This window comes from Ovis canadensis, chromosome 6 (assembly GCF_042477335.2).
Source record: "Ovis canadensis isolate MfBH-ARS-UI-01 breed Bighorn chromosome 6, ARS-UI_OviCan_v2, whole genome shotgun sequence".
Taxonomy (NCBI): domain Eukaryota; kingdom Metazoa; phylum Chordata; class Mammalia; order Artiodactyla; family Bovidae; genus Ovis; species Ovis canadensis.
The window spans coordinates 116,110,970-116,135,628 of record NC_091250.1 but is presented as its reverse complement, the minus strand read 5'-3'; the positions used below and the strand labels follow the sequence as shown (position 1 = coordinate 116,135,628).

Genomic DNA, 24,659 nt, shown 5'->3' with positions numbered 1-24,659 from the left:
CTCCCTTAGCGTCAGCAAAATGCCCTGAAGTACGTGACGGAAGAGTGGTGCCAGATCGAGTACGAGCTGCTGCGGGAGCGGGGGCTCTGGGGCCCCCCCATTGGTTCCCATCTCGACAAGTGGATGTTGGAGATGACAGAGGGGCCCTGCAGAATGAGGAAAAAAATGGTGCGAAATGATATGTTTTATAACCATTATCCTTACGTGCCAGAAACGGAGCAGGAAACCAACGTGGCGGTGAGTGCTCAAAAGTCAGTGTTTGTCATGGCGGTCTCAAGTTGCCCTTCTTTTTTTGCAAGCATTTTCTCTTATTAGATCAGTTATGTAAAATACCTGATCTAGAGAATTCGATTTACTGTATTTCGTTGGCACTGTCAAGATGGTGGCAATGGAATGAAAAGACAAGCAGGGAGATAGCACAGTGAAGCAGCTTAGGTTGGAGACCCTGAGCTGCCCACTCAGTAGCTGATAACCTAGTATCAGCCACTTGAACCCTAGGTTCTACTTTCTTCACTCCTAAAATGGAGAAAAATAGCAGTTCCATCTTAGAAGCCATTAGAAGGATAAAGTGATTAAAATTAGTCAAGTACTCAGAATAGTGTCTAGCACAGAATAAGCACTATCTGACTGTTAAGTAAATAAAATAACACGGCCACTAAGCAGTACTCTGAAGAAATGCAGAGCGCAGTTAAAGAAAAATAGTAGCCCAAGTGTCTAGATCATCCCAGTTATGTTGAGAAGCTTCATCACAGGTTCCACCGGTATAAAACAGACAGCATTTGCCCTTAAGTTCCTTTTTATTCAGACAAGTTGCCCTTCCTAAAGCCTTCATTCAGATTTTTGCACTGACCAGAAAAATGTTGTCTATAAACTGATCTTGATTTAAGAATCATGCTTTTTTTAAAAAAAAAAAAGTTTGGGGAAATGCCATCTTCCCCAGTAAAGTCACTGCAAATTTAGGAAGAGAAACCCCTACACAGTTTAAGTACTTTCACATTCTTGACTCAAACATGATTCTCTCAACAATGGAAGAAACCAAGATTTATAAAAAAGACTCGGCGCATGAGTCTTCTAGTGAGAAGATGGTGTAACATGAGACAACTTGGATTGCTCCAGTGCCTCTTTTTTTTCTCAACCAAAACCCTGGCTTCATTTATCTTGTGCTAATTGACTCCACTTTGTCCTGTTGCTACTTAGAATATCATAGATCTTAGACCTGCTAATATATAGTTGTTTACAGTTTTTTAAATATTGCTTCCTAAAGTTTATTTTTCTTAAAGCTATTTCATTCTGTCAAAAATGCCATGCTTTGTAAATTTTAACTTAAAGCACTATAATTTCTCATACTAGTGCACTCTATGGAAAAAAAAAATCCACCCAAATTTTTGCAGCCTTCTAATAGCACCTACTTTTGTCAGAGCAGACTAGCAGTACAGTCTCTGATTATTCACCCATTTTTCCCAAGTAAATAATTGAACAAGAATTTAAGCTTGTAGCAGTTTGATAAAATATGTTTTTATGAAGTCAACACTTATTCAAATTGAATACATTTAAGAATATGAAAATAGAAGATGAATGTGCTCTCTTAAATATGAGATCATTCACTATATAACTGAGGTATGTACTTTTTGGGTTACATAACCATAGGTTTTTGGGGTTTTTTTTTAACCATGTGTACTCCATTGCTTCTTATAACAGTGTCATTTGTTTTACAAAAGTATTTTCGAAAATTTTTATCAGAGTATAGTTAATTTACAGTGTAGTTAGTTTCAGCTGTACAACAAAGTGATTTAGTTATACATATAAATATATCTCTTCTCTTTTTAGATTCTTTTCCCGTACAGGCCATTACAGAGTATTGAGTAGAGTCCCTGTGCTATACAAGGAACTCTATACCTGCTCTACGGCAGGTCCTTACCAGTTATCTGTTTTATATGTAGTAGTGTGCAGGAGACCTGGGTTCAGTCCCTGGGTTGGGACGATCTCCTGGAGAAGGAAATGGCAACCCACTCCACTACCCTCACGTGGAAAATCCCATGGACGGAGGATCTTGGTAGGCTACGGTCCATGGGGTCGCAAAGAGTCAGACACGACTGAGCCACTTGAGTTTCAGTGTGTATATGTCGATCCCAATCTTCAATTTATCCCTTGCCCCCTCCTTACCTCCCAAAACCTTAAGTTACAAAAGTGTGTTTGAAGTTCTATATCAGATTAAAACATAATAACCTATTCAGAGTTCACACTTACAACCTTAATATTATTAGCATTTTACTTTATCAAAGGAGTTCATCAGCCTGTGAAATCTATAAACAGTCTCAGAAATAAGTGTGCACTATATGGAGCTTTTTTCTACCCCCACAAATGGGTTACATATTGCAAAATACAAGGCAGTTGAGAAATGTTAGAGATACATTTACAAAAAAGGAAAAACCAGGTGGGAAGGGGAGACGATTACAGATTGAGGGATTCATGCTGCTTTAGTTCATGTAGAGTCAGGGTTAATCTGCTATGATGAAATTTTCCGAATCAATAATGATTTTGGTGGTGCTAGTTCAAAATCTGTAAACTTGAAACGCCATTAAATGTCCACTTTTTTTATGGAATATGCCATCTGGCAATATTGACATCAAGGAAAATTCCAAAAAGTAGAAGCAAATGCCATTTCACTAACTTCTATTGTAAAATAAAAAAGAGCAGGGACTTCCTAGTGGTCCAGCGGCTAAGACTCTTCACTCCCACTGCAGGGGGCCAGGGTTCAATCCCTGGTTAGGGAACTAGATTCCCACATGCCACAACTAAGAGTATGCATGCCACAACTAAAAGAGATCCCACATGCTGCAGCGAATACCTGGCACAGGTAAATAAATGATAAATATTAAAGAGAGAGCGCACAGATACTTACCAGGCAGTGAGCTTGGTGCTCTGCAGAGCATTTGCTTATAATTTCAGGACCCTCTGAAGTATAGTTATGTTATTATCCCAATTTCACAGATGAGAAATAGAAGCCTAGAAAATTAAGGAATTTCTTCTAGGTAGCAGGGCAAAATATAATACTAAGTAGCAGAGCAAGATATAATAACTATAGGTTGATAATTCCTCAGAAGTTGAATCAGTCTTAAAAAAAGATTCCAATCTCTGGTGGTTTTGAGACATTATCAACAGCCAGTGAATTTCTTTCAGAGAGAAACCATATACTAGATGTTTTTTTTTCTCTTTTTTTATTTTCAAAGAATTTTTTTGATGTGAACCATTTTTTTAAAGTTTTTGTTGAAATTGCTACAACATTGCCTACATGTTGTGTTTAGGCTTTTTGGGGGGGATGGGGGGGCCACAAGTCATACGGGATCTTAGCTCCCAAGCTGGTGATGGGACTTCCACCGCCTGCACTAGAGGGCTAAGTCCCAACCACTGGACCACCAGGAAAGCCCCATATATTAGGTTTTTTCTCTCTAATGCTGAAGCGTATATAGAGCTTACTAAGTGTTCAATGAATGGACTTGTCAGCGCTCTTTTTTCCTAAATTAGAATTTATCCATTGCTTCCCATTCAGTATTCTTATAGAATTTTCCTAATTATTCTTGCACTACAAAGGGCTTTTCAAATTTTATGGGGTGTAAAGTTTCTGTAACTTGGGGAGACTCTATAATAAAAAGAGTATGGCATTATGAATAAAAAATTGCTAGAGCCTCTCTTGCAGGGCTTTGAAAGGAACTCATGGGAAGTGAGGACTGTTGAGATATAAGCTTTATCAGTTTCATAGTAAATCCTCCTCTACTCTGAACCATTTTGAATATTGCCTCCCAGAATCAGAGACCAGTCACGTCTTTCCTTTACGCTTGTGGAAATGCGCCCTTCTCCTTGTACCTATCTTTATAAAATACAGGCAGTACTTTTCGCAACCTAAGAGGTATTTCAGGTATAACAGGTACTAAAAATTGCTTTTGAAGCCTCTTGAGAGGTATAATAGGTTCTGCCTGGAGTAAGGACAAATGATTTGATCCTCACCTTATTTATTAAAAAGAATCATTGTTTTAAGTAACATTTAACTCTTTAGTCCTGTTGCTTAAGGTGAACATATAGTGATGATTTCAAAGTTATTTCTTGTTTTAAAATCTTTGATGTGTTAGAAATAATCAAGTGATTATTTGATTATTTCTTTGGTCATTATTTCTTAAACCTGGCAAATGCTACATACTGTGTTAAAAAGTAGCTTATCTTTATTTTTAAGTTAGATGTTTGTTTGTAGAATGTAGAGAATATTTTAGTGTTTCATTTGCCACAGGATTAAAAGCTTTGAAGTTTTATCAACTAAAATTATTTTAATGAGAACAAAAATTAATTTTGTCCTGAGAAAAGTTATGTACATGTGGAAAATTTTCTAATTGCACTTAAAAGTAATTTATCCCCTTTGCACAGGGACTTTTCTTGGAGGGTCGATTTCAAATCTAAAATAGCTGTACTGATTTGTATTGTAATTCTGTATTTTAAGTGGTAATATTATTTATAAATATTAAGATGTGAGCCTGGGAAATGATGCAAATATAAAACCTGGTGGTTTTTAAGCAGCTAGCTTCTCTGAATCCTGAGAAAGGAGAATAAAATTCCAAACTTTGCCACTTAAAAATTATATTTAAGTACTAAAACCAGGTTTTAATTCTGCAAGCCCCTTATTTTCACAGAATAATAGTCTCAAACAAATTTACTATTCTTTGCAAATATTATTGGGATAAAACCCTCACTGTTTCCCTTTAATGTTGAGCTGCTCAGGGCAGAAGGGTAAACAACTCACCTAAGTTCCTTTTCTTGTAATTAAGTGAGTCTCCTGTGGCTTCCTCTGCATATATTTTTATATGCTATGTATGAACTAAGCAGCTCAGGAAATTCCATTGCCAACAACAGAGAAAACTTAGAAGTAAAGGAATTATAAAATTATTCACTAGAAATTCTGACATTGAAAAATTTAAATTTCTGTATAAACATAGTTATAATAATAATTTATAAATTTTTTAAATTAAATAGAACTATGATATATGAAAATTATTAGTATACATATACCTTTGATGCTGAACACTGTACCTTTTAGTAAAATAAGAACCTCAGTTAGTGGCTCAGTGAGCAAATGTGTATTAAACCAGCACTCCATCATATGCTCCAGGGAATATACCATCGTGTACATGTCAGGCCCTGCCCACATTCTAATTGGGGATATATAGTGAACATCAGAATTGGGTTTGACAATAGCAGTTGGCCCATTTTGCTATATTGGTTTATCACACGTCTGTCCAGTGGTCTGTCTTGTTTTATTTTTTAGTTAATTTCAAAATGAGTTGGAGAAATCAGTACCCTTCACCCCTAAACACTTCCACATATATAGCAATGGAGTTCAGTATTTGTTCAGAATTCTTTTTTTATTGACATGAATTTTACATATATTGAAATATATAAATCCTAAGTATACCATTCAGTGAGTCTCAACAAATGTGTAGTAATACTCATGTAACCCAAACCTTTACCACGATTGAGAACATGGATGTGTGTTTTAAAGATTATCTGTCAATGTAAGATATGCTTTTAAAAGTTCTCTTTTAAGGAGAGATGTTTATTCAACCATATTAAGTACTTGAAAGTATGCCCAGTAGTTCCGTGTTTGTTTTGCCAGGGGAAGCAAACATTTATGAAAGCATTTTGCCTGCTCATATTTACTGTAAGGCCAGGTACTGGAAGTCATCTCCAAATACAAACTGTGAAAAGAAGAACTGAAAGGTTGCTTAGGTGTGTTATTGTCTGTCTGTAGCTATCCGTTTGTATGTTTACATGCACAGGCCACACGCTGCAGCTCAACAGATACTGCCTTCTTATTACTCAATTTCATTCTGAGAATAAAATATAAAGCAGCTACCTTATTGTTTAAAAAGTAGTGTTTAGAGAAACTTTTGGTTTGGAGGCTGATAATCCAAGCTTCCTTCCACTTTCAGCCTCTCTCGGATCTCAGCTATGAAGGCTGCAAAGGAAGTAGGTCCTCTGGCTTTTAGGGGAAGATGTTTTTTCACTAACAAGCACTTAGTGATTTCTGTGGTTTGGGATATTGTAGATAGCAGTTCAAACCAGTCGCTTCTGTTGCAAAACAGATCGAGAGATAAGCACAGTAAAAGTTAGGTGCAAGATATAAATAATAGCTAGAACTAGGTTCTGTTATCCAATTTTCTCTGTTTTTCCTTTGAAGCCATGTAGAGAGTTGTCTATAAACTGTCCATGACACTGGCAGCCTGGCTCAAGTTTTGTCTGTGTGACTTTGAAGTGTGTCTTGTTCAGTAACCTTGAGAATTTTAGCAGTTATGTTTTATTTTAAAACTGCTTTTGATAATTGAGAAAATAATCACAAGATGCTAAGTGATTATTTCAAGCAGCTTAGGATATCATATTAATTTTGTGTGAGTACATCTTCCATATTTCATACAGTCCTCAAGAGTATTTTATTTTTGTGTTGTTGTTATTTTTTTCTGATGTGTCTATACTTAATACCCTGTTTTCAGTCTGAGATCCCAAGTAAACAGCCTGAGACACCTGATGATATCATTCCTCAAAAGGTAAACCACAAAATACCATAAAAGAATGCAAAATACTTACAGTTTTTTTTTTAAATTTCTTTGTTTTGGTTTTGTTTTATTTTATATTAGTGCATGGTAGACTAGACTAACCTAAAGGGATAACTTTCAATGTGCTATTTCTGTAAGTTCTGTAGAGTTGAAAAAAATGAATTTCATTCCTGCTGAGAGATGTTCTCGTCTCTCTTGCTTTGTTCCAGTTAGCTTTCTAGGATCCCTATGCACCTCACTAACAGGCTGAATACCCATCGCTCTCACCGTGAGAAGTGTACCGCTTCACACATAAACTAACAAGTCCCAAGGCATGTTAGTAATGGGCAGCCTGAAACCACCAAGTTTGTTTTCAATTTCTCATTTAATTCTTCTAGATACTAAACAATATATATTTTGAGAATGCAGTGTATTCTCTTTTTAAATTACTTTTTCAATCAGAAGGAACTAAATGGAAACTAAATGTATGATCACTTTTTAAGTACAATTTGATTTTAATTTAAATTTATATAATTGTTTTCTTTTTGCAGGAAGATTCAATACATAAGCAGTAAAAAAAAAAAAATGCAGAACTTTTGCATCACAGAAATTTACCTCAAAATATCTGGGGGAGAATCCTTTTAGTTCCAAATCAGATATGAAGTCAGTATCCAAGAAGATGTTGTCCCACATCTGTTAATTCATTGTCTTGCCCATCACTAACTATGCTTTCATCTTTTTAAAAATGAACAATTTTGAGTTGAAGATAATTGTTAAATCTTGTGTAGAGAATTGTTTTAATACAAAATTAACTACCCTGCTTTCATTTCAAAAAATACTACAATATTATTAATTCATAAGATTCACCCTTCCATAATTGTAATATTATTTCACATCATTTCAATACTTCTGTGTTACATAGTCCAGTTTTCATTTGCTGCATATCATTCATCAGTTAGCTTGCAGCTCTCTTCATACTAAGTCTATACCTGAAGTTAAGGGTAACGGTGGCTTGAGTTAGGTATCTTTTCACCTCAAAATTGGTTCAGTATTTTAGTCTAAATATTTCATCCAATTGGACACTTTTTTCCATTTTACTTCGAAATCATTTTTAAAAGAGTTTTACTTAAAATAAGCATTTTTGTAGATAATACATATTAACTATTTGATGGCAAGTTAGGCTATAGAATATTTTCAATTAGATATTCTTATTAATGGGGAAGGAAAGTAATGTTTAGAAAGAGAAGGTCTTTAAGCGTGTTTCAAACTCTTTATCTTTTTCATAATTGTTAATTCAAAGTCTGGGTCATTCTGGTCAAGGAACATATAAACTTTTCCCTTTGGTCTTACATTTTTATAGGAAATTTTAAACCTTAATTTCTCATTGTATGTTGTTTTAAGAAAAAAGTTTGGGTCAACTGGAAAACCTGTTTTTTAAGATAAATATTAATTATTCTGAAAAGAAAATGTTCTGTATTAAACACCAAAAAGTTAAATCTCTTCTGATGTTTCTGGGTAATTAATTTCTTCTTCAAAATGGACTTATGTATGTTCTTGATACACTCATTTAGTTATTAAGTTTCTGGATCATAGTCTTTTATACAACAAACAACAGGGTTGTTTTAGCAAATTAGAGACAGAAGCTGGAGTGGCAGGTGAACCAGATGGTCTCATCTGGCCTGAAGCCAGTGAATTCCATGTGGAGTCAGGACTCTGGAGGGTTGGACCATTCCCAGTGTTACGGTGAGACATGGGAATACCAGGAGGAAAAGGGCAGTTCTGGCTTTCTACCTCCAAGTATCTGCAGTACACACACAGGTAGTTCCTACCAAAGGGATGGCCCTTTAGGCCTAAGCTGTTTACTTGGGGCAGAAGCAAAATTCCAGGCTCTCCACAAACCAGACATCCCCTTACAACATGATGCTTTCTGACACTGGGTGTTCTCTCTGCTGTACCACTGCATCAGGAAGACTGTGCTATACTAACATGGAAACATTTGGCAAAAGATGATGTATTTCTTCTTTTGGAAAGGTCAAAACTGCTAATATTGTTGTTTCATATATGTCTTCTAAAAGTCAGTGCAATTTAAAAAGAGAGAAACCTAACCCAAAAGCCTGTGCTTTTACTATGTACAGTCTATTAATTCTTGAAGATGAATTAGCTGAGCACTTTCCTTTTGCTGTTCCATAGAAACCTGCTCGATACAGAAGAGCCATAAGTTATGACAGTAAAGAATACTACATGCGACTAGCCTCCGGCAACCCAGCCATTGTGCAGGATGCCATCGTAGAGAGCTCTGAAGGAGAAGCTGCTCAGCAAGAACCAGAACATGGTGAAGACACGATTGCTAAAGTCAAAGGTCAGCAGCCTTCCTCTCTGACTTTAATTAAAATCACTTGGGAGCATTCCTTCTATTTCAATTCATGTGGAAAATATTAGCAACTATAAACAGTAGGAAGACCCTCCTGGAGAAGGACATGGCTACCCACTCCAGTATTCTTGCCTGGAGGATTCCACGGACAGAGAAGCCTGTCAGGTTATAGTCCATGGGGTCACAAAGAGTTGGATATGACTGAGCGACTATTTATATATAATAAACAGTAAGGCCAACCTTAAAAGTATCTATGCATATTTTAGTGTATCAACCTTCTTAAAGATGGATTTCTACATCAGAACTAAAGAGACTGGCTCTTCTTTATAGCCTACAGATGAATGTCATGTACCCATTGGCTTGATTTTTTTTTTTTCACTGTATCTGGCAGAATTCTCTATGGTACCTGATATTTTAAGTTAAGGCCCTAATAACTAAGTGAAGATTTATAAAATTAAAACAACCATTAAATGTGTCATTAGTGCATGTTAGCCAACAGTAAGAAATAATGGTCTTTTCTCCTATGAGCTAAAACATATTATTGCAAATCTATGCTTTGTGAGCCTCGTAAGAGCTGCATATGATCAGGGATTGGACTAAAACGGCCATGGGCTTTTTGATTCTGGACGTCTGTAGATGTGCACCCTCTGCCCTCTTCTACAGCTTCTCTGTGAGCTGGACCTGCCCGATTTTGTCCTAAGATACTGATCCACCTGTCCTCCGCTGGAGCCTTCTCGTTCAGCTCCCCCAGCTCCAGTGGCACTTTGGTCATATCTTTTACAGCAATTTCAGTGATTTTATGTTTTCCTGAATTATCAGTTTCTCAGAGATTACTTCTCTCATCCCTTTATAGATTTTGGCACATGTCTAGCACACAATGGGGACTCAGTTGATATTGAAAAAGTAAAATAAATCCATTGTTATTTTTTAAGCCTCTGCTGCTGCTGCTAAGTTGCTTCAGTCGTATCCGACTCTGTGCGACCCCATAGACGGCAGCCCACCAGGCTCCTCCGTCCCTGGGATTCTCCAGGCAAGAATTTAAGCCTCTGAAGTACATAAATTTAAGTCTTGGTACATAAATTTAAAAGTCTTGGTATAGTCTATAGATAAAGCCCTTGAATGTGAAATAAAAGTGTAAGTTAAAAATTATTTGCAAAGAAAAAAAATTATTTGCAGATCTCACTGATAAAAATCTAATAGTATATGGCCATGTCAACAAAAAGCATTTATCTATAGTTGTGGTCAGCTTCTGCTATCATACCTGTTTTCTGTCATGATGACTATGAATTACTAAATATTTCATAAGTGACCTAATATTTTCATAGAATCCTTGAAATTTTTAGTAGTTAAACAGAGTTTTCAGCCTTCTTATTTCTTGACACTGCATCAGCAAAGTCACTGAGATATGTCCAAAGCTGTGTTTAATGGCTATAACCAAGGTATATAATTCACAGAGTTTGTGGTGATGTGTTTGGGTCATTGGCATTTAGCTTCTCTTAGCCTCAGTTTTCCTAATTTCTAATTGAGCTAAAACCACTAATATTGGTGTCACTACTGTGACGTGCTAGATATTATGATAGATATAGAATTGGAGGTCTTGATTCATCAAACTATAAATAAAGCAGCTGGAAGTTTTTCCCCTGCTGGATGTCCTCAGCAAGACTTGCTCTTTCTTGCTTATATATTGTGTGTGTGTGCTAAGTTGCTTCAGTCGTGTCTGACTCTTTGCAACCCCATGGACTGTAGCTGCCAGGCTCTTCTGTCCATGGGATTCTCCAGGCAAGAATACTGGAGTGGGTTGCCATTTCCTTCTCCAGCTTATTTATTGTAGTCTTTGCTATGTGAAAATAAGGTTCTTCCCAAGACAAAGCAGAACCTCTGATAACTTGGGTTCAAAGGGTAGGATTCTAGCAGATATGTTTTTCCAAAATTCTTAGAACAACTATAGTAGATAGATGTGACACTACCTTTGAGGAAACAAACTAAAGAATATTAAATGTGAGATTTAGAGATAGAGTCCTAGAGCCTGTTTGTTCCTATACTTCGGGATATCAGTGGTTACCTTCATCAGATTTTAATTTCACGTCCTGTGATTATCAATAAAATTATCAAAATGTAGGCAGTAAAATGTTAACTTATTGGGCAAATTAAAGTATCCAGCTCTGTATCAAAAAAAATTGTGCTCTTACTCTTTATGATCTGATGAGTTAAACAGATTCATTCGTGTCTGAATGACCATACTGCCACTTGTAATGTGAGTCTTAAAATAGCCCTCATGGGCCCTCCATGGTGGTGAGATCCCTTATAATCATGTTTATAACTTCTGGTCCTTATTCTTGTTTCTGATAATGACTGACCGTTTATTGATGGTATCTCCTCAGTAAAACCCACCCGTTAGCATCAGTCCTGTTACCATTCACTCTGCTAATCTCTCTGGTTATCATCGTCATCATCTGACCCTTGCTGAGAGCTTACTATTTGTCATGTACGATCCTAAGCACTTGATCGGAATTACCTCATTTAGTTCTCCAACAGTCCTCCAGGTATCCAGGAGAGATGATATTTTTGTCCTGTTTTTATAAATGAGAACCCTCTGAGATTCAGAGAGGGCAGATAATACTCCCAGGTCATACAACTGTTTAATACCAGATCTGGGCTTAGTAGGGTGGGGTTTTTTTGTTTGTTTGTTTGTTTGGCAGGGGCAGGACAGGCGGTGATTGGTGTTTTTTATTTGTTTTGGTTTTGGGGTTTTTTGGGGTTGTGGTGATTTTTTTGGTCAGCAGTGGGTTTTCATTGCAACACACAGGCTGTTTGTTGCAGAGTTTCTCTAGTTATAGCTCATGGGTCTAGAGCACATGGGCTCAGTAGCTGCAGCACATGGGCCCTCTAATTGCAGCTCATGGTATTAGTTGCCCTGGTATTACCCAGCATTTAGGATCTTAGTTCCCTGACCACGGGATCGAACCCATGTCCTCTGCATTTGAAGGTGGATTCTTAACCACTGGACCACCAGGGAAGTCCCTAGAGCCTGTGCTGTTGGCCACTGAAGTGTGTGCATGCCTTCCTGAATTCTCTCAAATTGTACATGAGGGACTCCTTGAGACTAAACCGCTCCCCAGTGGCCCCTGTGAGACCACATGGCCCTCTTGCTTCTTGTCCTGCAGGACTGGTCAAGCCACCTCTCAAACGGTCTCGGTCAGCACCGGACGGAGGCGATGAGGAGACGCAGGAGCAGTTACAGGACCAGACAGCTGAGGGCAGCTCGATAGAAGAGGAGGAGAAAACAGACAACGCCACCCTGCTGCGCCTGTTGGAGGAGGGCGAAAAGGTGCTGGGCTTCTGGACAGGAGGGTTTGCACTGAGTGGTTTGTTTCCCTTTTACAAGACAGCTGAAGGGTATTTATCAGGCAGCCAAAGAGACATATTGCAGCCTCTGCAGTGAAATCAGTATTAAGCCCCCTTCTGGGTTCAGCACTCTCATCTGCAGGACTTTCTCACCTCTCCGGACACCGACCAGCATGAAGTGGCATCAGATGCAGGATTAACATTGACACTTAGTTCCCTGTTTTCCTCTGTGTACCCTTTACCAGACTGCATCTATCCCCTTAATTCTGTTTCAATCCCATGTACACAGCCTGTTCAGTAATTTGGTTCTGTATCTTTCCCTACCCCTCTGTAATTGCACTAACCACTCAAGCAGCTTCAACTAACCCATCACCCTGAAGCCTTGAGCCCATCACCCCCAGCCTCATGTTTCACCCCTACACTCAGCTTCACTCACAGAAGACTGTTTGGCTTTCCTTTGTTGCTGTCAATCTCTTATAACCTGCGACCCCTCTGGGCTTAGTTTACTGACTCTGCCATGTAGCCTGAGCCCCTGTAGCACTTTGTACCTTGCAGTTCACTCCATCCATGACGTTGGTTCTTTAATCTGCATTTTACTCACTGCATTCTCTGCATAAATGCCCCTGTCTGTCACTCGCATAGCCTCTATCCCTGTAACCCGCATTTGATACAGCTTCATTTATCTGGAGTCCTTAGTACTCAACACATAGGAACTTTTCCTTCAGGGTTTTGCCAGCCCAGACATAAATACCCTCCTCTAAGCTTTTATAAAGCCCTATGTCTTTCGCTCTTTTCGAGCTTAATTTTTTAAATTCTGTTCAAATATATGTAGCCTGATTAATCTTGAATGAAAACATAGAGAGAGAAAAAAAAGTTGTAACTATAAAAATCCTATGTCTATCGCTCCCTGGAGAAGGGAATGGCAACCCACTCCAGCATTCTTGCCTGGAGAACTCCATGGACAGAGGAGCCTGGAGGGCTATAGTCCATGGGGTCACAAAGAGTCAGACACGACTGAGGGACTAATACTTTCACTTTCTTTTATGTCTGTCACTCATTTTATTGTGTTATGATTCTTTGTTCCTGCGACTGTTTCTGCCCCTAGAGAGTGAGCTCTCTGTAGGCAGACACTGTTTTCTTATTTCTGCCCCGGTGCCTTGCACAGCTCTTAATCACCTGATACACACTCTGTAAACCTTGAATGAAGGAGTGTTTGGTTGAATGAGTAACGGGATAAAAGAATGAAGGAACTGAATGTGCAGTGTCACGTCTTTAAAGATTGTGTTTGTCTGTTACAGTAGATTGTGTTATAACCCTTGAAATATTACTCACTAAGAAATAGTAACTAGAAATTAGAGCTTAATTTTTTTCCAATTCTGTTCAAATATATAGCCTGATTAATCTTGAATGAAAACATTTAAAAAAATTGTAACTATAAAAGTACGGTAGGTCTGAAGGAAGCACATGATAAGCGTCTGGGAGCTTTGGAATGTTCTGTTTCTTGTTCTGGATGCTGATTGCATCATATTTTAAGCATCTGAAAACTCTTTAAGGTATGCACTTAGGAAATAACATTTTCTTTGTGTCTGTTTTACTTAAAATGGAATTATTTTAGAAGTATGTCAGGTTTCTTCGCTGTAACATTCTAAATTTTTATTGTAGTTCACATGTGGTGTTGAAACTTATATTTGTATATTTTAGAAAATTTATTTTCTGATACTGTCATGTTTTAAACTTCTGATCTTGTGAGTACAGCCTTTGCTCTAATTGCTTTAAGCTTGAATAGTACAGGAAGTGCATTTAGACTGACATTCATTTGACAGTTGTTTGACTCTGATTCAGTTGCTGATTTTTTTTCCTTGACTCATGTTAAACTAAGTATAAGCAAGAAGGAATTTTTGCTAAGAACTAGATCCTGCCTGTTGGAACGAAAACAATGGTAACATTGAGGGCTTTAGCAAGTCCGTCCTTCTATGAGGAAAATACAGCTTCTGCCAAGTTTGGCTTTTTACAATGGCACCACAGTCTGCCAGGCAGGCGGAATCCAGTGGGGAGCGAACAGAGACGAATTCCAGAGGCTGTTATGGAAGAAGAGGAAAGTAAGCTGTGTGGAAGAGAAGACAGCCAGCAGTTGCTAACATGATTCTATATATTCTCTCACTCTTACAACATGCCACTGAAGTATATTTGAAATTTACTTGAAGATACAGAAGCCCAGAGACATGAAGAACTCTGACCAAATCTCTAGTTAAATGACAAAACTAGAAAGTCACTCGGGAATGTCATGCTCTGCATACCTTTCTCACTCTGTGTGTCCTGCCTGGCCAAGGGCTCAGTCGGAAGCTCCCCACATATGTACCTCAGTTCCCCTTCCTGCAAAGTTTCTGTCTCCCTCCTCTTCTAACTTGTTCGCTGACTCTGGAACCTCGTACACACGTGTCTGGCAGAGAGTTAGTACTCAGTGAATCCTGGGATAAGTGGATTGAGTGGATGGATGTGAATAGAAGGTTGTTTCCTTTTACTGAAGTCAAACTGCAATGCAAGACTGCAATCTTAGCTACTCTGTTTATTATGTTTGTCCTCAGATTAATATGCTTAGCTCAGGGGGTGCCATCACACAGTAACATCTTAGTAAAATTTTGTTTGCCCATTAAATCCATGTTTAAAAACGTTTTGCTTCCTTTGTATTTTTTTTTTAAAAAAGAAATTAGTTGAGTTTTTAAAAACTATACTAATGAATGTTTCTGGTTTTCTTAATAGATCCAGCACATGTACCGCTGTGCTCGAGTCCAGGGCCTTGATACCAGTGAGGGGCTACTCCTCTTTGGTAAAGAGCATTTCTATGTGATTGATGGATTTACAATGACAGCAACCAGAGAAATAAGAGATATTGAAACCTTACCTCCGAAGTAAGTAAATGGATGAAGAGACACAAAGTGTAGCTGTCTTTAGCAAACAAGATACCTGCCTAGTTTTTTTTCTTTTTAATGAAAAGTTATGTTTTAAGTAATGCTATCTCTCAGTTTGTATGCATCTGTCATTACATATTCAAAAGCTATAAGGGGCAAATTTGCCTTATTTATCAAAATGAAAACTAAATAAAATTTATTGCTATGCATTAATAGCATTAGATGTAATACAAGTTCCTGATATTATCATCTGTATAAGTTATTCTGAATGTGTAGAGTGTTCTTTTTTCAAATGTCAGTGCAAACACTGTTATAGCAAAAACACAGGCAGCTGTACAAAACTCCAGCAAATGTAAGCACGCCCATGTCCTCTGAGTACCCTAGAAGCAGTGTGACCTATGCACAGGCAGGAATTGACTGGCTGAGTTGATCCAACTTCCTTTTCTTCTGCCAGTCCCTTGATAGACATGATACTGGGTAATGGAAAACCCAGAGGCAGGCAAAACAAGAAGGAAGATAAAAAGCTAAAGATTTAGAAAATCAACATGCTCTTCTCTTCCTCTAACATTTTGAACACCTAATGTACATGGTGAATGAGGACACGGTCATCTTCATTCCTAGGAGATAGTTTCACATTATCATTTTTAGCAGCCATCAGGGCCACATGATGACTTTTATGGGCCTCCTCTTGCGAATAAAATTATTTAAAGTGATGTTTTCTGATTGTGTTGGTTTAAAGTTCAGTTTAGTTGCTCAGTCGTGTCTGACTCTGCAAACCCATGAACCACAGCATGCCAGGCCTCCCTGTCCATCACCAACTCCTGGAGTTTATCCAAACTCATGTCCATTGAGTTGGTGATGCCATCCAACCATCTCATCCTTTGTCATCCCCTTCTCCTCCTGCCCTCAATCTTTCCCAGCAACAGGGTCTTTTCCAATAATCAGCTCTTCACATCAGGTGGCCAGAGTATTGGAGTTTCAGCTTCAGCATCAGTCCTTCCAATGAACACCCAGGACTGATCTCCTTTAGGATGGCCTGGTTGGATCTCCTTGCAGTCCAAGGGACTCTCAAGAGTCTTCTCCAACACCACAGTTCAAAAGCATCAATTCTTCAGAGCTCAGCTTTCTTTATAGTCCAACTCTCACATCCATATGTGACTACTGGAAAAACCATAGCCTTGACTAGACAGACCTTTGTTGACAATGTATACTGAATTGCTAACAAATTACTCTCTTAAAAGTTTTTATTTTTAACTAAATATTCAGATATATTGTGTCCTGCTTCTTTTCACATGTTGAAAATAGCACCCCCGTTTGTCGAACAGTGAGTTTACCTCTTACTTTGTTTCTGTTCCCTCCTTTTTCTGGGCTGCCTCTAGTATGCATGAGCCGATTATCCCTAGAGGAGCCAGGCAAGGCCCCAGTCAGCTCAAGAGAACGTGCAGCATCTTTGCATATGAAGATATCAAGGAAGTGCATAAACGGAGATATCTGCTGCAGGTTGGTTGATTTAGTAGAAATAAACATTTTGCCATGTTCCTTTATTTAGAGGATGTATACGTGATAGGCTCCGCCTTATTCCTTAGAATTTTGGAATTGGTTGTATATAGACAAGCTCATGTCACATGTGGCATAGCTTTATAATACATCCCTTAAAAAAAAAAGCATCCTAAAACTTTGAGTGATATCTTTGTTACCCATCTTTCCCTATATCCAGATTTATATTTGTTTCATAAAAATTACATTTGCTATAAATGTACAAAATTATAATTTTGTAATTATTTTACCATTATTCTAGTAAGGATTTTAGAAACAATTTAAGCAGGACAAATTCCATCTGTTTTGTAGTTTAATCTGCTAGGAATTCATGACTCAAAAAATGTTTTCCAGTCATCAGATTAACTTCTTCAATATTATGGAAACTCATAGTGTAAAAGTTAATATGTACCCTTTACTTGCATTTTTTCTTAATGTCTTTCCCTCTGATCTTTTCAGCCTATCGCTGTGGAAGTTTTCTCTGGAGATGGACGAAACTACCTCCTTGCTTTTCAGAAAGGAATCAGAAACAAAGTTTATCAAAGGTATAGTTTATTAGGACTACTTCATAATGCTGTATTACGGGAAGCAATGGGAGGTGTAAAGCATTACCAGTTCAGCTTGTTTTTTAAAAATCAATTAAATACTTGAATTAACTTCTTTGAAGAAAATGTTTCATTTTTGCCAGCCTCTTGAAACATGCTTCTTCTGATGCTCTTTTATTTTGAAAGAACGTTTTTTTCTCCTTCTGGTAACTTACACTAGACTTCGTCAAAATATCTCTTTAAGTATAAAGGAATGATGAAACTATAGCTTGAAAAATAAGACTTTAGGTTCAGAATAGGCTTTGTTCATATTTACCAAAAAGAAGACAGTGCCATACCTTGCTATTGAATGCAGAGCCTGAATTTCCTTAGAATTTATATTCTTGTGAGACTTTTCTGACTTTGGAAGGTAAGTTGGATACCTTCATCCTTGAAAAAGTAGCACAACCAAATAAAGCAGTTGATTTAATCTGACCATATTTCATTTTTGGTAAACTGTGTTTACCTAGAAGAAAAATAGTGTATGTTTGTGTGCTTGAAAGTTCTTCTGTTGGATGTGTGAATAATAAAGCTTTTATGAATTGATGGTAGGTAATAAGAGAGCCCTTATTCTTTGAAAAGTAGTATGTGATGCATGCTAAGTTACTTCAGTTGTGTCTGCTCTTTGCAACCCAGCCTGCCAGGCTCCTCTGTCCTTGGGATTCTCCAGGCAAGAATACTGGAGTGGGTTACCATGCCCTCCTCCAGGGGATCTTCCCGACCTAGGGATGGAATCCGAGTCGCTTCTGTCTTCTGCATTGGCAGACAGGTTACTTAACCACTAGCACCACCTGAGAAGTCCAGAGAGTAATATAAATCCTGGCAGTCCCTCTGTTAGGGAAGCTTTGTGTTTCCAATGAGGAGTGACTAATACCAAGCAACACTGTCTATCACTACAGTACAGCAGTACTACCTGTGAGCATGAGAGAAATGAGGGAGGTTCTGCAGATAAAGTCCCTGTGGATGTTGATTGGGAAGAACTAAGTAAACGATTGAAATGTTAGTTGCCTGTCTTATTCATTTCTAAGGGTGGTATCATTTTCAACACGGGTAAATTATCTGCTCTTCCCAACCAAAAGTTGTTACAAGGAGATGAGTTTGTCTTTAGCTGAGAGATTTCTGCGTGTGTGCCAAGTTCAAGATCCACATTCATTCCAAGGATTTTCCCACAATTCTTGGTTGCCCTTAAGAAATATATGTTGACATTGGGAGCAACTCGGAAAATAATCATAACAGTGTCACATAAAGGCTTTTCTCGTGTATGTGTTTTCATTTGTCAGTGGTGTCTCTGTCCTGTCATTTGTTTAGCTATTAGCGCTGCTTGCTGTCGTGTGAGTGTTTAGCTTCAGTCACTCTTTTAGGACATATTAAGTTTACTCAGTTCCTGTGAATCAGTGTCAAGGCTTTTTCTTTGAGTGACGCGGCAACATATGTAAAACTCTAAAATGTCAGAATTTGCTGTGGATCTTTATATTTGCCTTTAGAAGCCATCCTCTTACCCTTATTTGTTAGAGTATTCTAATTACCGTATATTTCCTTTGCCTGCCATTTACTGAGGAGTCGAGGTGGTGGTAAATAAGCAGTTAAGCTCTAAATGAGTCATTCTTTCTTACGCTCCTATTAGATCCTGACTGACACGGCATTTCCAATTTTATGCTATTTTTAAATCTTCCAGGTTTTTGGCTGTAGTGCCATCTCTCACTGACAGTTCAGAGTCTGTGTCTGGGCAGCGGCCGAACACCAGCGTGGAGCAGGGGTAGGTCATGTGCCTCTTGCACATTATAGTTTAATACTGAAATCGGATCATTTATATCTGGACAGTATTATTTAACATTTTAATGAATATCCCTGCACCCCAAGCCCCAGTGGTTTGTAGAACAATTTGACAGTACTGACAGTTAGAAATAAGAGAATGTATGCATGATCACTCATGTCAGACCAGTGTCAGATGTCTCACATGTTGATCATTTTCCTTTAATGTTTTGAGAATATGCACAGTTGTGCCCAATTGAGTCCATCGTATAAATAGACACTTTTACTCTGCATCTTCTATTCATATTATATATAAATATTTCCTCTTGTTTTTAAAAAATTCTTTAGAAACTTTGCCTTTATTTACTAGCCATTCATCATTACATATAAGGCATTCTCTTGTTTCTGGATATTTTATCTTTATCAGGTTTCCTTGTTATAGAAATCACACACATTTGTATTCTTTTATTAGTGGATAAGTTTGCTTATCTCAGTAGATACCAGCTTTCTATATTTACTTTTTAATTTTTACTGATTAACTTAATCAGTTAATTAATTTAATTTTTTGAATGATTTGTTTCTAAATATACATTTCCTTTTGTATTAGTAGCCCTTTATAATCCTTTGGAAAAGAAGCAGTGCTTTGAGGCTACAAATTAATTATTACAGGATGCAGGAAAATATCTTAAAACTTTATTGGACATTCTGTAAATTTGTAAATAAAATGTGATACAGTTTGCTGCTGCTGCTGCTGCTAAGTCGCTTCAGTCGTGTCCGACTCTCTGCGACCCCATAGACGGCAGCACACCAGGTTCCATCCCTGGGATTCTCCAGGCAAGAACACTGGAGTTTGTTTGCATCTATACATATTAAATTTGGGTATTTCTCTTTAAATTATTATTTTTATTTTTCTTTAGCTGACATTTAACAAATACAGATACTGCATGTATGCTTTTGTTAACCTCAGAAACGTGTTCTGTTCCTAATCATTTGTGTTGTTGTTACGATAAATACAGGAAGCAAAAGGCTCTTATAAAGCATATTTAGCCTTTTTTCTACTTTAAGCAACTTACTAGTCCTTTTGCCTGCCTAGATAATCTCCAACTTGCTATTTCATTGTTCTGTGCTGAGTTGGCAGTTCTTAAAGAACTGTTCAAAGCTCAAAGGCAAGAAGCAGAAATTCATTTCCAACTTTAATCTCCTTTTCAGTTATTCCCTTTCTTACAAAGCTGAGAAATGATCATAGCTCTTTTTTAGTGCTAAGTCGCTTCAGTCCTATCCAACTCTTTTGCGACCCTGTGAACTATAGCCCGCCAGGCTCCTCTGTCCACGGGATTCTTCAAGCAATAATACTGGAGTAGGTTGACATGACTTCCTCCAGGGGATCTTCCCAACCCAGGGTCTGAACCCCAGTCTCTTGTCTCCTGCATTGATTGGCAGGCGCGTTCTTTACTACTAGCACCTCCTAGTATCCTTTGCACTCAGTTTACCTGAAAAGAAGAATTTTTCTGGAAGTGAAAAGTGGTATATGTACTCCTGAGCTAGAAATGTTTATGAACTCAGGTTTACACCTCTCTTTATTTCCTTTCGGATGATAAAATATATGGTGAAGTGCTTTACTACTGGTTCTGTGACCAATTCACAAACTTCAGATTATTAATTATCCATGTTACAAAGCTGTTAAACCTTAAGGGTTTTATAGCATTCTAGAAAAGTCTGCTATTAAAAAAAGTCCATAATTTTGTGAAAAGCCATGACTTTCCTGTCATAAAATATTCATATTTTCATTCACTTTTTCAACATCTCTTTTAGGAATGATGTGTACCTACTGTGGACAAAATATTGTTTTGCTATATCACTTATTCTAATTGAATCTCTTTAAAGCAATTTGAGTTCTGTTCAGTTCAGTCGCTCAGTCGTATCCGACTCTTTGGACCCCATGAATCACAGCACGCCAGGCCTCCCTGTCCATCACCAACTCTCGGAGTTCACCCAAACTCATCTGCATCGAGTCAGTGATGCCATTCAGCCATCTCACCATCTGTCATCCCCTTCTCCTCCTGCCCCCAGTCCCTCCCAGCATCAGGGTCTTTTCCAATGAGTCAACTCTTCACATGAGGTGGCCAAATTATTGGAGTTTCAGCCTCAGGATCAGTCCTTCCAATGAACACCCAGGACTGATCTCCTTTAGGATGGACTGGTTGGATGTCCTTGCAGTCCAAGGGACTCTCAAGAGTCTTCTCCAACACCACAGTTCAAAAGCATCAATTCTTCAGCGCTCAGCTTTCTTTATAGTCCAACTCTCACATCCATACATGACTACTGGAAATACCTTGACTAGACGGACCTTTGTTGACAAAGTCATGTCTCTGCTTTTTAATATGCTATCTAGGTTGGTCATAACTTTCCTTCCAAGGAGTAAACGTCTTTTAATTTCATGGTTACAGTCACCATCTGCAGTGATTTTGGAGCCCAAAAAAATAGTCTGCCACTGTTTCCACTGTTTCTGCATCTATTTCCCATGAAGTGATGGGACCAGATGCCATGATCTTCGTTTTCTGAATGTTGAGCTTTAAGCCAAATTTTTCACTCTCCTCTTTCACTTTCATCAAGAGGCTTTTTAGTTCCTCTTCACTTTCTGCCATAAGGGTGGTGTAATCTGCATATCTGAGGTTATTGACATTTCTCCTGGCAATCTTGATTCCAGCTTGTGCTTCCTCCAGCCCATTGTTTCTCATGATGTACTCTGCATATAAGTTAAATAAGCAGGGTGACAATATACAGCCTTAACGTTCTCCTTTTCCTATTTGGAACCAGTCTGTTGTTCCATGACCAGTTCTAACTTGCTTCCTGACCTCAAGAGGCAGGTCAGGTAGTCTGGTATTCCCTTCTCTTTCAGAGTTTTCCACAGTTTATTGTGAAAAATAAAGAGTAAATCAGTTTACATAGGAATTATTGTAAACGGTTGAAAGTTGAACTAGATCAGTGTTTGTTTCAAATTCATTTGCTGTGATCCACAGTAAAAGATATACACTACGTTGCATTCCAAGTAACACAAAATTAGTTAAAATTCTGAAAATACTTTCCCTTACTATGTGTACTGCCTTCCACTGTTCTGTTCTCTATTTTCTTCAATTCAGTTCTGTTATTTCATATTTCAAAATGCTGACCACAATCCACTAAACCGATTTCGTGACCTACCAGTAGGTTGTCCTCCATAGTTTGAAAAATTCATGGATCCATTGACTTAAAATTTTCAGCTTTGTAATTACTTTGATTTAAAATTATTAATATGTTGCTAAAACAGTATGTTGCCAGCAGTTCATTTAATTATTTATCATTTGTAGATCTGGGTTGCTTAGCACTCTGGTTGGGGAGAAGTCTGTGACTCAGAGATGGGAGGTAAGTTCAATGAAAATGTAAGCATCCTTCATAATTTGTAGTCAGAAGGTATAAGTCATTCAGTTAAAAGCACTTTAATAATTTATAAAATGTATACCATAGACAAAAACGTTTTTTGTTCTTTTTAGGAAAAAAAGTGTTTTGTTATTCTGAAATCTGTAAGAAACTATCCTTTGCCTCATTTTGCATATAAATTTTTAAAAGCAAACATAGTGGAAATAATTGATCGCTTTAAAGTGAATCTTTATCTTTCCCAAGAGAGGTGAAATCAGCAACTTTCAGTATCTGATGCACTTGAACACTTTGGCTGGAAGATCATATAATGACCTCATGCAGTATCCTGTCTTCCCCTGGATCCTTGCGGATTACGACTCGGAGGTAAATATCATGTCATTTCTGTGAAATTGGAACACATTGTCAAAAGTAATTAAATGATGCTGCAGTGGCTTAAGTGATTTATATGCATTATAGTTTTCAGTTCTCAACAGGCAGTTATTCCCAAGAAGATGAGATGAGCTTTAGCTTAGGCTTGGACAAAGTTTGGATGCTTAGCCAGCTTCTTGGATTCATGGTAATCCATTCAGTTTCCTAAAGTGCCAATAAATTTGGATCCACTGGAGGTGGTCACTGTCTTCTACACTGCAGCCAGTTTCAGAAATAAATCTAATTGAGTCATCTCTCTGTTTAACAAAGTATTGCATGAATCTTCATTACAGTTTGGAGATAATTTCATTTATTGATTGATTTATTTTTGGCTGAGCTCCGTCTTCATTGCTGCACAGCGTTTTCTCCAGTTGTGGCAAGCAGGGGCTACTCTAGTTGCAGTGTGCGGGCTTCTCATTGCCATGGCTTCTCTTGTCACAAAGCAAGGGCTCTAGCGCGCACAGGCTTCAGCAGTTGTGATGCACAGCCTTAGTTCCACCAAGGCATGTGGAATCTTCCCGGAGCAGAGATTGAATCCATGTCTCCTGCACTGGCTGGCAGATTCTTTACCACTGAGCCAGCAGGGCAGCCCCTGAAGAGAATTTTAAAATGTCAGGATAGTACCCTTTGCAGAGTAGCTGCTCCTTAGGTACCCCTCCTGCACTCCCAGGACTGCCGTTTGGACCACCCTGTTCTCTTTCAGCAACTCTGCACGTGCTGCCCTCCCCGCCTGGACTTCTCCCCACGGCCATACCCACCTTACCTCCTGCTGCCAGGTTCCTCTGGCTAGCTGTATTTCATCCAGCAGGACATACTCACTCACACCTCCAGGGGACCTTCTGTCCTTTCTCTCTTCTTCTTTTTCCTCTCTTCCCACACCACCTTGAAGCTGTATTATGCTGCCTTCTTTTACATGTTGTAAGCATGGTTTTTGTCTGACCTTACCCAGCTGTGAGGATGTTGAACTCAAAGACCAACTTAGGTACCTCTTAGGGCCCAATCTTTAGAGCAGGGCCTGGTACTTATATATGCTTTACTCATCTTCATTGAAATAATCAAACTACTAATGAGGTGTTTTGCATATAGAATTTCAGAGGACAAATACTAACTTGACTTATTTTTGTAAGTGTGGATCAGATTCTCCTGTCCAAGACTTTTAAAATACAAGTTGGCAAAACTGGGGGGCCATGTTGTTGTTCAGTCGCTGAGTCATCTCTAATTCTTTGTGGCCTCATGGACTGCAGCACGCCAGCCTTCCCTGTCCTTTACCATCTCCCAGAGTTTGCTCCAACTCACGTCCGTTGAGTCAGTGATGCTAACTATCTCATCCTCTGCCGTTCCCTTCTCCTTTTACCTTCAGTCTTTCCTAGCATCAGTATCTTTTCCAGTGAGTTGGCTCTTTGTATCAGGTGGCCAGAGTATTGAAGCTTCAGCTTCAGTATCAGTCCTTCCAACGAATATTCAGGGTTGATTCCCTTTAGGATTGACTGGCTTGATCTCCTTGATATTCAAGGGATTCTCAAGAGTCTTCTCCAGCACCGCAATTTGAAGGCATCAGTTCATTGGCACTCAGCCTTCTTTATTGAAGAGGGAAATGGCAACCCACTCCAGTATTCTTGCATGGAGAATCCCGTGGACAGAGGAGCCCGGTGGGCTATAGTCCAGTTCAGTTCAGTTCAGTCACTCAGTTGTGTCCGACTCTTTGCAACCTCATGAATCGCAGCACGCCAGGCCTCCCTGTCCATCACCAACTCTCGGAGTT

The 24,659-nt window shown here is 38.4% G+C and overlaps 1 protein-coding gene across 14 annotated transcripts in view; it reads left to right on the top strand.

The window, feature by feature from the left end:
* WDFY3 (WD repeat and FYVE domain containing 3) overlaps positions 1-24,659 on the top strand; it is a 281,120-nt gene that overhangs the window by 219,674 nt on the left and 36,787 nt on the right. For 11 of the 14 annotated variants that reach the window (XM_069594602.1, XM_069594596.1, XM_069594592.1 and 8 more), the window contains 10 exons: positions 10-237; positions 6,534-6,587; positions 8,766-8,934; positions 12,111-12,274; positions 15,052-15,200; positions 16,580-16,700; positions 17,196-17,281; positions 18,996-19,076; positions 22,420-22,474; positions 22,733-22,852. In XM_069594602.1, the coding sequence (XP_069450703.1) occupies positions 10-237; positions 6,534-6,587; positions 8,766-8,934; positions 12,111-12,274; positions 15,052-15,200; positions 16,580-16,700; positions 17,196-17,281; positions 18,996-19,076; positions 22,420-22,474; positions 22,733-22,852 (1,227 nt within the window). The remainder of the gene's footprint in view (positions 1-9; positions 238-6,533; positions 6,588-8,765; positions 8,935-12,110; positions 12,275-15,051; positions 15,201-16,579; positions 16,701-17,195; positions 17,282-18,995; positions 19,077-22,419; positions 22,475-22,732; positions 22,853-24,659) is intronic. The other 3 variants (XM_069594599.1, XM_069594594.1, XM_069594600.1) reach the window with 1 other exon arrangement.